Consider the following 12,831-nt stretch of genomic DNA (forward strand, 5'->3'; position numbering starts at 1 on the left):
GTGGACCGGAGACAGGGGCGTCAGATGTGGGACACGTGAGTTGAGCTTCGGGGTAAATTGTTCTGACCGCAGGCTGAACGACTGCACTTTAGGGACATGTGTCAACACCACGACTATTGATCGTATTGCCCAGGGTCTACTCACAGCACAACATCCCATGGCAAAGTGACATGGAATCCTACACGACGACTTTCCTTGGCCTGTGTTCTTCTCCTCGGAAACCCTAGTCGCTCAGACTAGATTCCACTGTGCGCACAACTTCAACAATTTCTTTGACTTCGCATAGAGCGAGCGAGGGGCACAATGCGTTTGGATGTCAAGAGACAGCTCTTTGCTCGTATGCCCTGGTCTACCTTTTATCGGTGCTGTTGACTGACTTACGCAGGCTCCGAGCGAGTAAAGGGCATTGATTTTCACAGGTACGCGTCCTTTCTGTACTGATGGAATTTGGGTATCTAACATCAGCGCAGTACCGAACCATGGGTAGCTAGATCTATACCTACAGATTATGTCCGAAACTGACTGTCCAAGATCCTCACCACACTCTACAATGGTCATGCCCACATTTGGTCTTACGAGACCCAAGCCATCATCAAAACCTTCGAGCTTACCGATGTCCCCGTACGAGCCGGAAGATTTATTGAGAGGAAGAATTGGATCGTTTGTGGCAGCGATGATTTCCAGCTAAGAGTTGTGAACTGGAACACCAGCGAGAAGGTCAAATCGTTCGAGGCGTAAGTATAAGGCTTCGACGTGTTGATTCCAGAGGCTTATTGAGTGGCACTAGACACCCCGACTATATACGTGCCATTGTGGTGCACCCCGTGCTCAGTGTCGTTCTCACAGCCTCCGATGATATGACAATACGAATGTTCGACTGGGAAAAAGACTGGCGGTGCGTTCGTGAATTTGTTGGACATCAACACTATGTGATGGGACTTTCAATCGTGAGCTCTCCTCTGAGGCGCAACCTATTGGACGTGCTATTGACATGGCTTGCAGAACCCGAAAGATACCAACGTCTTCGCTTCCGCATGCTTAGACAGAACCATCAAGATTTGGAGCATTGACAACCCAACAGCGAAGCAGACAATCGAAGCCCACGAGAAGGGCGTCAACCACATCGACTACTATCCTCACAGTGACAAACCCTACCTCCTGAGTACCTCTGATGATAAGACCGTCAAAGTATGGGATTACACGACCAAGGCCTTGATTGCCACGTTGGAAGGACACACGAGCAATGTCAGCTTTGCCTGCTACCACCCTGAATTGCCAGTCATTATATCCGGCTCCGAAGATGGAACGATCAAGATATGGCATGCCAATACCTATCGGCTCGAGCAATCGCTGAGCTATGGCTTGGAGCGAGCATGGTGCGTTTCCTACCAGAGAGGAAAGCAAGGTGTCGCGATGGGTTTCGACGATGGTGCGGTTGTGGTGAAAATGGGGAGGGAAGAGCCTGCTGTCTCCATGGATGGCACTGGAAAGCTGGTATGGGCGCGACATAATGAGGTTGTCTCCGCAATCGTCAAGGGAGGTGATGCCTCAGTCAAGGATGGTGGTCCGATTGCTCTTCCAAGCAAAGACATGGGAACCACCGAGATCTATCCTACAACCCTATCTCACTCTCCCAATGGCAGATTCGTCAGTGTCTGTGGTGACGGGGAATTTATTATCTACACTGCGCTAGCCTGGAGAAATCAGGCTTTTGGCTCGGCCCTCGATTTCGCGTGGGCTTCACATCAAAACCCCACAGATTACGCCATTCGAGAATCAGGCACGAGCGTCAAGCTGTTCAAGAAGCTCAAGGAAAGTGGTAGCCTTGACGTGGGCTTCCACGCGGAAGGCCTCTGCGGCGGTTTCCTCCTCGGTGTGAAAGGTCAAGGTGGAATTGGAATGTTCGATTGGGAAACCGGAAATCTTGTTCGGCGAATCGAAGTGGAGCCCAGAGAAGTATGCTCGATGAATGTCACCTATACCCCATTGCTGACTGCTTCTTAGGTTTACTGGAGTGAGTCTGGTGAGCTCGTGGCTCTGGCTTGCGCCGATATGACATATGTCCTTCGCTTCGACCGGGAAGCCTATTTAGAAGGTCTCAACAATGGCGAAGCTGATGAAGATGGTGTCGAGGCCGCCTTCTCCGTCGTCACTGATCTACAGGAATCCGTCAAGAGCGGAGAGTGGGTCGGAGACGCATTTCTCTTCACCACAAACACACGGCTAAGCTACCTTCTTGGTGAGCAAGTTGTTCACATTGCCCAGTTCGATCAGCCGATATACCTCTTGCGATACTTGCAACGAGACGAGCGTGTCTATCTGTGCGATAAGGACGTCAACGTCGTGAGCTATAGGCTGTCAACCGCCTTGCTGTCATACCAGACCCTGGTCCTTCGCGGCGAGATCGACGCTGCCCAGGAGCTGCTTCCTGAAATTCCGGCAGATCAAATGAACAAGATCGCCCGATTCCTAGAAGCTCAAGGCCACAAGGAACTTGCCCTGGAGGTCGCGACAGATCCGGAGCATCGGTTCGAGCTGGCCCTTGGCTTGAACAACCTGGCTGTGGCGTTGGAGATTGCTCGCGAAGTGGACATGCAAGCTAAATGGTCAGCCGTGGCTGACAAGGCACTTGAGCTGTGGGATCTGAAGCTTGCAGAAGAGTGTTTTCTCCATGCCAAAGATCTCGGCAGCTTGCTCCTGCTGTACACTAGCTCGGGCAATCAAGAAGGACTGTCCAAATTGGCTCAACAAGCTGAAGAGATGGGCAGCAACAATGTGGCGTTCGCCAGCTTGTGGACGACAGGTGATGTTTCAGCTGCAATTGAGCTTCTCAAGCGCACTGGTCGTTTGAGCGAAGCTGTCCTCTTCAGCCAGACATACAAGCCATCAAAGACGAAAGACCTGGTTCTCGAATGGAAAGAAAGCTTGGACAAGCAGGGTAAGGGCAAGGTCAGTCGTTTGCTTGGTGTGCCGGGTCAGGATGAAGAGCTGTTTCCCGAGTGGGATGAGTATATCAAGCTCGAGCAGGAAAGTGGGTCGGTTGAGCCAAAGACAGATCTTATCGATGTCAATGGTGATGAAGAGCCGGCGACGAACGGGACAGCAGACGATGAGCCAGCTGCAGAGGATGCCGCAGTTGAAGCCGACACTTGATTTCAGTGATGGTGCTAAGACATGGCCACAGTCTGATGTGTTATGATAGACAGGAAAAGGATCAGAGTGACTGTTGGGCATATTGGAGTGCTTGCCATGAACACATTGCCTAGAAGTGTCATCATTTTGCGGTCCGTGCAAGATTGAAGTAGTTCCAATTCCCCGTCTCGTATTTGCAATCCTTGAGTCCTTCCAAATGGCAAAACCGATCAATATGGACGAACAGCATATATGGACTGACTGTTGCCTTTGCTCTAACCCTTCCCTTACAATTGACAGACATGCGCCTTCCGTACGCTAACATTTTATGCACGAATCCCTCCCTTTCTTTAAACCTGTTCACACCGTACGCTGCATGCCGTTGTTCTGTCACTCCCATGGCCGCCAGACTCACGATTCCCACTGCTTATGCCTCCTCTATCGATGTCAACTGTCCTGCGTTCTTACGTTTCCTTTTACTCCGGCAACATGCGTGACCTGATGCCAATGATTGACCCGCCCCTCAAGCGACCAGGGCACCAGGAAATACAATTTTTGAGGCTCATCCAGCCCCTTGAACTTGTGGTTCCCTAGCAGGCGGACGGCGAAAGTCTGATGCGTGATCCTCTTCTGGTCCTTTTTCGACCTCAGCATACTCAAGTCCAAAGCCTCCGCTTCGTTCTTGGCGGGATCCCGCGCGCTGCAGGCGTCCGTGGTGCCCATCTCGGATGTCTCGCCTTTCGCCATCTCCAGCTCAGCCTGGAGTTGGCGCAGGAATTCCTCTGATACAACGATCTGGCCAGCCTCGGTTGCCTCGATGAAGCGCGCGGCCCGGTTGACCATCGGCCCAAGGTAGTCCATGCGCTGGATCACGTCGTTCCAGTTGCACACGGGCGCGCCCCAGTGCGCGGACATGCGCAGCTTCAGGCCACGGAACAATACGTGGCCGTCGGAATCAGTAGTTTCTTGGCCGGAAGGGAGCTTCAAAATACCGGCCGGCCAGTGCTCGTCCAGAAGTTGCTCTTGGACGTCCAGACAAAACCGGACGGCCGAGCTCGCGGTTGGAAAGGCAATCATGAAGCCGTCACCGTTTTGCTTGACTTCGTAGCCCGAATTCTCCTCGGTGAGGGTCCGGATCATGTTGTCGTGCAAGTGCATGGCGCGGACCATGGCGGGGGCATCCTTTTCCCATATCGAGGTGGATTTGACGATGTCGGTGAAAACGATGCTGAGATTACCTTGTGGAGGAGGTGTGCCGGTGTGAAGGTGGCGTCTGCGATCAAGGGTGTCCGGATCGGAATTGACGGTGCCATGGGTGTCGACAACGCGCTTAGTTTTGGTTTCTGGATCATAGCGGGCATTCGTGCTCGAGAACTGTCGAAGTGGATGTGGTGTATTGGTTTGGTAAGCTCGGATTGGGAGGTTGAGATTCCCCCGCCGCGATGAACGATGTAGCAAGACACGGCAGGAGGTTGGTGTTATTGTTGTTGCTTCAAGGATCGTCCTCGCATGGCGCCCGATCCTAGGCATCCGGTCCGCAAATCAGGGTCAACAAAATGACCCGGGATGGCGCAAGCCTAGGTCTGAGAAGTCGGAGCGTGTTCTTTTATCATCTGGCCTGTGGAATGTACACGTTTGAAGGGTCTAAAGACAAATGGGAAGCTTTCAGCTGCAGCTGCAGCTGCAGCAGCTCTGAAGGTTGTCCGTATGCCCAGTTTTTGGGCCGTGCCCGATCTATTGCGTCCCGCCCAGCCGTTATGTCTGTGGCGTTGGACTCGAAGCGTTTTAGCGGTCGATCTGGGGCATCCAGGTCTAACGCAGTATTGGCGGGCAAGAGATCGCGACGAAGAGGGCCTGAGGATCTCGGCTTGACAACCACAGATAACCGAAAGATTTCTGATTCAAGCAGAGTTCAAAGATCTTTTTGGACATGTTCCTGACACTGCGGCCTCCAGGCTCGCAGTACCGGATGAATGGGGAGAAGACGAAATTGGACAGCACACAAGCAAGTTTATACTAACAAATGAGCTTCGTCTGGCTTATCTGGCTAAGGCTTGAAGTTGCTGGCGGTGATATTGGAGACTATTCTGGACGCAATGCACCAGCAACAAGCAGTCCGAGTCTTGCGACTCGAAGTACAAGCAAATGGCAGACCATGGCAGCGAGGACGTCACAATTGACATTGCTTCCACACATTACGAATGTTCCCCGAAGAATGGTGCCCAGGTACTGCTGGCTATACGGAGCACGTTTGCTCATGGTTCGTTGCATTCTGGTAGGACCGAAGTACGCCAGATCCCTATTCGGCTACGATCGCCTGCTGCATAGCTGGATAGCAATATCTCCAAATACTGCCTACGGTACCTTATGAATGACGCGCGACGCGGTCAGAGGGACTGGTCGCTGAGTGTATCTCTCCCGGAGGTGTTGCTGAGCTGTACCGGGGCAACGGCTTTCGAGATACAGACGGAAGAACTAAGCAAATCCCTGTGCGCTTGAAGCTCATTATCGAGATTTCCTATCACAGACAACGCCACTCTGCCCAACACAGGCACACTCCTGTTTCTCCTCAAACAGCGAGACATGTTCATCAGGCCGGTTGCTGCGTAAGCCGAGGAATCGAGTCGAGATCATGAGAGAAATGATGACACCGTCTGACAGGGCTAAATCGCCTCCTTCACACACTTCATCCACTTCAGGGACGTAGAATATAATGTCAGACGTTCTCATTTCGCCAATGTGCGGGGGAGGCGAACAATGAGCCAATGAGCGGTGGTCAAAAGTCATCCTCGAACTCCGATCTCGGACCACAATGACTTTTGGGCACTTGTGCTTATAACTCGTGCCGTGCAATTCGTAGATGACCATTCGCAAGACAATCATTCTCAAGATTTCTCTCTTTGACTCTTTCACAGGCTTGCTCTCGCTGAGACTGATTTCAAGATGCCTTCAGCAGACGCCCAGCCCAGAACCCTCTACGACAAGGTCTTTCAAGACCACATTGTCAATGAACAACCAGATGGCACTGTTCTCTTGTACATCGGTAGGTCACCGCATTTCTAGGAGTTACAGTACAGAAGTCCTAATATTCGATATAGACAGACATCTCGTTCACGAAGTAACCTCTCCACAAGCCTTTGAAGGGCTAAGAAACGCAAAGAGAAAAGTCCGCAGACCAGACTGCACCCTTGCCACCACCGATCACAATGTCCCTACAACCCCGCGCAAAAACTTCAAGAACGTCGCAGAGTTTGTCAAAGAGGACGACTCGCGGTTACAATGCATGACTCTGGAGGAGAATGTCAAAGACTTTGGCCTCACGTACTTTGGCCTTGGAGACAAGAATCAGGGTATTGTGCACATTATCGGTCCGGAGCAGGGCTTTACTCTACCCGGCACCACGGTCGTGTGCGGTGACAGCCACACATCCACACACGGTGCCTTTGGCGCACTCGCTTTTGGTATCGGCACCAGTGAAGTCGAGCATGTCCTGGCCACACAATGCTTGATCACGAGGAGGAGCAAGAACATGAGGGTCCAGGTCGACGGCAAATTGGGACCTGGAGTCAGCAGCAAAGATATCATCCTCCATGTCATCGGTGTCATCGGTACCGCGGGCGGTACTGGTGCGGTCATCGAATTCTGCGGGTCCGCTATCCGTGGTCTGAGCATGGAAGCCCGCATGTCTATCTGCAATATGTCCATCGAAGCCGGCGCCAGAGCAGGCATGATCGCCCCAGATCAGATCACATTCGACTACCTGAAAGGGCGACCATTGGCACCAAAGGTCGACAGCAACGAGTGGAAGAAAGCCGTGAAGTACTGGTCCAGTCTGAAATCGGACGACGGCGCCAAGTATGACGTTGAAGTCTTCATCGACGCAAAGGACATTGCCCCTACAGTGTCTTGGGGTACTTCACCGCAGGACGTCGTACCGATTACTGGTGTTGTCCCGGGCCCCGATGACTTTGAGGACCCCAACAGACAAGCTAGCTGCAAGCGTGCTCTGGAATACATGGGCCTGACGGCTGGCACAAAGATGGAGGATATCGTGCTGGATAAAGTCTTCATCGGATCCTGCACTAACGCACGAATTGAAGATCTTCGCCTGGCTGCAAAGGTTGTAGAGGGCAAGAAAGTCGCTCCGAACATCAAACGGGCCATGGTCGTGCCTGGCTCAGGCAACGTCAAAAACCAAGCTGAGAGCGAAGGTCTGGACAAGATTTTCATTGACGCTGGCTTCGAATGGCGTGAGGCCGGCTGCTCTATGTGCCTCGGCATGAACCCGGACATCCTGTCACCCAGAGAACGCTGTGCAAGCACATCAAACCGCAATTTCGAAGGCCGACAGGGTGCCCTGGGCCGGACACATCTCATGTCGCCCGTCATGGCTGCTGCGGCGGCCATTGTCGGCAAATTGACCGATGTCCGCCAACATCACGACGATGCCGTATCCGTCAAAGGCTCTCCAAAGCTCGACGTCATGCCCGAATTCGCAGAGGTCGACTCGGAAGAGGAACTCGACCGCATCCTTGACATCCCAACCGACGTTGGCCCCCACGCAAACCACAGTGGCGCGCCCAGCGTCGGCGGCCTGCCCAAGTTCACGGTGCTCAAGGGCATTGCTGCTCCTCTGGACAAGGCCAACGTCGACACCGATGCCATCATCCCCAAACAATTCCTCAAGACCATCAAGCGCACCGGTCTGGGCTCCGCGCTCTTCCACCCACTCCGCTACAACGAGGACGGCAGCGAGAACCCATCTTTTGTACTCAACCAAGAACCGTACAGACATGCCAAGATCCTCGTTGTCACCGGTCCGAATTTTGGGTGCGGTAGTTCTCGAGAGCACGCGCCCTGGGCACTCCTGGACTTTGGCATCAAGTGCGTCATCGCACCCAGCTACGCCGACATCTTCTTCAACAACACCTTCAAGAACGGCATGTTGCCGCTCATCATGCCTGACCAGGCGAAGCTCGAGAAGATCTCCGAGGAGGCCAAAGCTGGCAGGGAGGTCGAGGTCGATTTGCCGAACCAGGTGATTCGCGATGCGGATGGTAATGAGCTCGCACGCTTCGATGTCGAGGAGTTCCGCAAGCACTGTCTCGTAGAGGGCCTGGACGATATCGGGTTGACGATGAAGATGGACGATAAGATTGCGAGCTTCGAGCAGAAGAGGACTCTCGATACCCCTTGGTTGGACGGTAGTGGATATCTGAAGAAATGGCGCAAAGGCCCCGTCAAGGTCGAGGCTGCTCCTGTGCCCAAGACGAATCGTGGCGAAGTCAAGACCGATCCTGTCGAGTGGTGATGGGAGTTGGACTGGGAGGGACACTCACGACACCGTGGTTCCCGCGACCGCGACCGCGATATGGTTGGCGGGAGACAAAATACAAAAAGCTTAAGGCTTGTCGTTTACCATACTACGTACCTGGTATGATAGTCAAGGCGCTCGATGGGTGGGAAAAACGAAGGTCCTGTTACAATGATGTCTCTAGTCTTGCTGATGCAGTTGATGTTGGTATATTCCGTGCGGAGGTGTATGCCTTGGTCGGACACGTTGCGCTGGTATTAGGGTCTTTGATATTCGGTACTTTCGAGTGTTACCATGAACGGAGGAGAGATGATTCAGATTCAGATATTTGCAAGCAACGTGTCGACTTCGTTCTCGTTCTGGTTCTCGGACTCAGTAGTCAATTCATCTTCTCTGCCCTCACTCGCTTGACGCGAGTCTTACACACTCGAGGCTTCCCCGGTCGAATGCGTTAGCCGAACGAGCCTGACGCATCGAGTGAGAGTATCGAGTGGGAATTTCAATGTTGCTGGCGAATGCGGTTTGGGATGTCAATGTGACCTGACAGAGTACTGGGCAAAAAGCACCTTCAATTTGGAACGTACAAGTGCCAAATTTGGCAGGATATTGACGAGGACAGAGTCGATGATATATACCCGGCCCTGCTCGCCCTGGTGCAATATTCACGACCGACAGTGATGAACGTTCTTATGCCGTCAATACTACGGTAGATGCCAGACGTGTTGGCCCGATGAGCGAGCCTTTCACAAAGTGCTTCGAGATACCTAGCAAAGTTCCCAGAGGTTTTAGGCTGTCGTGAGAGTCTTTTTTTTTGCAGAATTCTCGTAGAGAGTTTCGCAGGCCGGATCTCGCATTGCTGCAAAGTTCTGCGCCAACAATGCCTCGCCCCTAGGTACTAGTACATTCGACGCACGAGATCCTCAGTGTTGTGTGACTCTTTGCTTCAAGCCAATACATAGTACGAGGTTTCTGGCACTGCGGCCATCCTCGGCATGCTACGGTAAGGAGATCAGGTAGCTCAACACTACTACGGTACAGCCATCAGTGGTATTTTTCCCGGCCACCCAGTCCTTTTGTGGAAGGCCCACAAACCTGTACGTAGGAAGCCAGGTCAAGGGACTCTACCTGGCAGTGTCTGCCGTGCAGCGAAGTTCCACCACTTCAATTGTGATACGAGTGGGGGGTGGAAAAAGAGAAGGCTACTTCGTTCTACGATAGGTACTTAGCGCTTCGAATGCCACACACAGCACCTGCTGGGCCTACTATTGGTAGATCAGCAGACCATTGCAGCCCGTGGCAGTGGACAAGTCATGTGGAAGGTCATTGTAATTTGAGATTCTGTTGCGGCTGTGATACACACTCAGGACTCTACCCAGGCATGATGATCATATACGTAGTGGTAAACTGTGGTGCACCAGTAGGCTGACGAGGAAGCATCGAGAAGGATTTGTTGCAATTGCTGTGTCAATAGTGCCGCATCATTGAGAAGAGGGGACCTCTGGGAGACTTACTACGTACAGCCTAGTGAGCCACGGTTTAGCCCGTGGCCGCACGTGTGTGAAGGCGTTTATCTGTCTGCGCCGCCCCAAAGGGGCCCAATCCAGACCGTGTCAATACTAGTACCTACTACCTAGTAATAGTAATGATGTCTCGTATGCAACCGAGTTCGTGGCGCTTTTCAACTTCCCGTGAAGAGCGGGAACCGTCTCAAGACTCAAGGGAGCTCAGAGTTTCCCTTGGACATGGAAGGGGTGGATTTTCGGCCGCCATCTGGGTTACAAACTTAGCAAGCAACGTACATTACCTCAGGTAGGTGGTTGCTCTGCCGGGCCAGCCGATTCAATAATGAGCTAGCGTGGGCTGTCCACTTGCTGTCAGCCTGTCACACAGGCAGCCAACACTGGACAGGCCAAAAAAAAAATTGCCTCGTGGCAGCCACAAAGACACGTGGATCCGTGGAGCCGAGTTCAAGTTCGAGTTCGTCCACGTGTGGGCAGGGAACATGCATGAAGCGAGGGATGCAGATGCATGAAAAAAACCAATAGTGACCGGGCATAAACCCGTAATGGAGAACGGTGAATGGTGAGAATCAGAAGCAGTGGGCGGGCGTGGCGGCTAACAGGAAAAATAGTGGACTGGGCGAGGGAGGCGTTGATGGTTTGCTCAAAAAGATTTGGTGCCGTGCGCGCCAAATTTATTGGTAAAGGGGAAAAAAGGCCTTTGCAGGTGTGTGACACCCCAATGTGACAGCTAAGGTGACGGCGGCAGGGAAGCATGACGCGGGCTGCGGCTAGAGTTGGGAAATACGTGGTCGTGGTAGCGGTGGCACAGATGCAGGTGCCACGAGGGAACCTTAGCAATACCTGGCTCTTGCCAGATAACTCGTATGGTCGTGTATGGGATAGCCTATGGCAGCTGCAGCGTGGCCGTTGAGCATGCACTGATGGCGGGGAAGAGACAGGAGAGACAAATACGAGAATTCGTCAAGGGCTGCCGCCCCAAAAGGCCCGTTGCCAGCATTTACTGTACTCACAGTAGGCTAGGTGGTAGGTAACTTGACCTCGTATCGCGGATCATGTGAGGAAGGGGAGCACCCAAGGGGGCATAATTGCGCATACGGAAGATTTTGAAGCACGGCCCAGGTGCAGCCCAGCAATATTAATAGTCACAGGTGGTCACCAGTACTAGTGATGCTGTGCACGGTTGTGTCGCCGTTGAAGGCGTCAGGACCGGAGCGGGACCGGCAAAGGGCGAGACCCTTTCGAGGCCCATGCTCACTTCAAGTTCTTGAATGCTGTCGTGACTGTGTAGTGTGTAGGATAAAACAACAATGCTAGTACAGCAATAACAAAATGTCGGTGAAGTGAAAGATGCACATCGTATGTAGTACGGAGTACAGTAGTAAGAAGTATGCTTCTGAGTCAGAACCCTCACATCTGCGACGGGTGACTTAACTACAACAGGCAAATGGAAACGGCAGCTTTGGACGAATGGCAGGACCTCGCCGTTGAGGCCATGCAGTAGGAAAGGTTCGAGGACGGTGTAGTTGTGATACCGACGTGCGGACTTGCCCGCTAGCTCGAGGACTAAGGGTGCGTGGAGAATGAGTGAGAATGAAGATGCGAATAAGAAGAATACCTAGTATGGAAACAAGAATAATAATGGGGACATGATGGTGATATTCGAGAAGCCCACGAAGCCCTGATACGACTACCAGGGGGCCAATTTCTTTTCCTTCCACCAGCCTTCCAGGTCGAACATGCTTCATAGAACGAGTGCGACGTTACCTCGTACGACGTAACTCGCTACTCTGTGGTAGAGTTCAAGGAACAAATTAAGGTGCTTCCATGGTGGATCGGGAAATCTTCTCGAAGACCTCGTTAAACAAGAGGCACCCAGGGAAATTTGAAGGCGTCTTTTAGTGGGCGTTTGCCGCCCGGCCTGTCAGCCTGCCATGACGGCCGTGACGAGCCAACCTAGGTGCCAACCATTGTACCATAGTAGGTAAGGTAAGGAGCCAATGGAGCCTCTTTGTCCCGGTTTGCACAGGGGGCCGGGATGGAGATGGAAACTGATTTCATCCTTCCTTCAGGCTTCATGATGCTTCCTTCCACGTGGCCTCCCTGACGAGTCCCCGTCTTCCAACCTGGTAGCCTGGCACTCAACTCTGCATTAGCTCCAGGACCGACTTGTTCATTCCTTGTCTCTCACGTCGCTCTAATCTGCTTCAGGCTGAGACGTGATGCTGTTTCCCAGCGCCACATCCTTGGTGGATTTGGCGTCTCTTCTCAGCGGACACAGCGTCACAGACTTTGGAGACGGCACCCAGCAAACTCGTCGACTTGCCAAAAATCGGCCCTTAGTTTGTTTCAGCTTCATCCTTAGCCTGGTCGATCATGGCCGAACTGGAGGAGTCGACTCGAACTGTCACATCTTGTGTCATATCGCCTGGCCGTCCTTCGGATGCCTCAATCCATCCAGTGTCCATCCCATCCAGTAGCTGCTCCAGCTTGATCTTGGGGTCGTTCATCCTTGCGCTTTTCGACCTTTTCTCCGAACTGACTCGCGCTGACTCGTGAGAGCCTTACCATAGTAAGGTGGGGGCACACGCTCGACGACAACAATAATCCCAGTCTCGAATCGTGTCACCGGAAAGTGGCCGGGAGCCTCGGTCCAACCAACTCCATCCTTAGGGCTTGTGAAGATGACACCAGGACTTGATGCTTCAATCCATACAAAGTACACTCCACCACAATAATAAGCCCAGAGTCGATTGATCTACTCGCACGAGGTATGGTCTGATGCTCCTCGGGCAGGTAGACCTCAAAAACGCATACGTCGCTAGCCCTAAGCCGCATGCCAGCCAGCAGATCGCCCTGACACTC

General features: G+C 52.8%; 3 protein-coding genes across 3 annotated transcripts; 2 read left to right on the plus strand and 1 right to left on the minus strand.

Moving 5' to 3' along the window:
- Positions 1-97: 97 nt before the first annotated feature.
- Positions 98-3,374, plus strand: PV05_04667 (uncharacterized protein). Its single transcript, XM_013461094.1, has 7 exons — positions 98-337; positions 386-419; positions 471-483; positions 532-734; positions 788-947; positions 1,003-1,956; positions 2,005-3,374. The coding sequence occupies exons 1-7, from the start codon at positions 304-306 to the stop codon at positions 3,151-3,153; spliced, it is 2,547 nt and encodes an 848-aa protein (XP_013316548.1). The 5' UTR covers positions 98-303; the 3' UTR covers positions 3,154-3,374.
- A 15-nt stretch (positions 3,375-3,389) lies between these two features.
- On the minus strand, positions 3,390-4,764 carry PV05_04668 (uncharacterized protein). The gene has a single exon (XM_013461095.1). It carries the CDS (start codon positions 4,660-4,662, stop codon positions 3,580-3,582), a length of 1,083 nt encoding a protein of 360 aa, XP_013316549.1. The 5' UTR covers positions 4,663-4,764; the 3' UTR covers positions 3,390-3,579.
- A 1,233-nt stretch (positions 4,765-5,997) lies between these two features.
- Positions 5,998-8,816, plus strand: PV05_04669 (3-isopropylmalate dehydratase, large subunit). Its single transcript, XM_013461096.1, has 2 exons — positions 5,998-6,175; positions 6,231-8,816. The coding sequence occupies exons 1-2, from the start codon at positions 6,076-6,078 to the stop codon at positions 8,441-8,443; spliced, it is 2,313 nt and encodes a 770-aa protein (XP_013316550.1). The 5' UTR covers positions 5,998-6,075; the 3' UTR covers positions 8,444-8,816.
- The last annotated feature ends 4,015 nt before the right edge of the window (positions 8,817-12,831 follow it).

Source organism: Exophiala xenobiotica (assembly GCF_000835505.1).
Source record: "Exophiala xenobiotica strain CBS 118157 unplaced genomic scaffold supercont1.3, whole genome shotgun sequence".
NCBI classification, from domain to species: domain Eukaryota; kingdom Fungi; phylum Ascomycota; class Eurotiomycetes; order Chaetothyriales; family Herpotrichiellaceae; genus Exophiala; species Exophiala xenobiotica.

What these genes read in the sequence shown, in the direction of transcription:
- PV05_04669 (XM_013461096.1), top strand. Translation starts at nt 6,076, where the DNA reads ATGCCTTCAGCAGACGCCCAGCCCAGAACCCTCTACGACAAGGTCTTT. An exon ending in CACTGTTCTCTTGTACATCG is followed by an intron (nt 6,176 to 6,230) that starts GTAGGTCACCGC and finishes TATTCGATATAG; the next exon opens with ACAGACATCTCGTTCACGAA.
- PV05_04667 (XM_013461094.1), top strand. Translation starts at nt 304, where the DNA reads ATGCGTTTGGATGTCAAGAGACAGCTCTTTGCTC. An exon ending in CAAGAGACAGCTCTTTGCTC is followed by an intron (nt 338 to 385) that starts GTATGCCCTGGT and finishes TGACTTACGCAG; the next exon opens with GCTCCGAGCGAGTAAAGGGC. An exon ending in AAGGTCAAATCGTTCGAGGC is followed by an intron (nt 735 to 787) that starts GTAAGTATAAGG and finishes GAGTGGCACTAG; the next exon opens with ACACCCCGACTATATACGTG.
- PV05_04668 (XM_013461095.1), bottom strand. Translation starts at nt 4,662, where the DNA reads ATGCCTAGGATCGGGCGCCATGCGAGGACGATCCTTGAAGCAACAACA.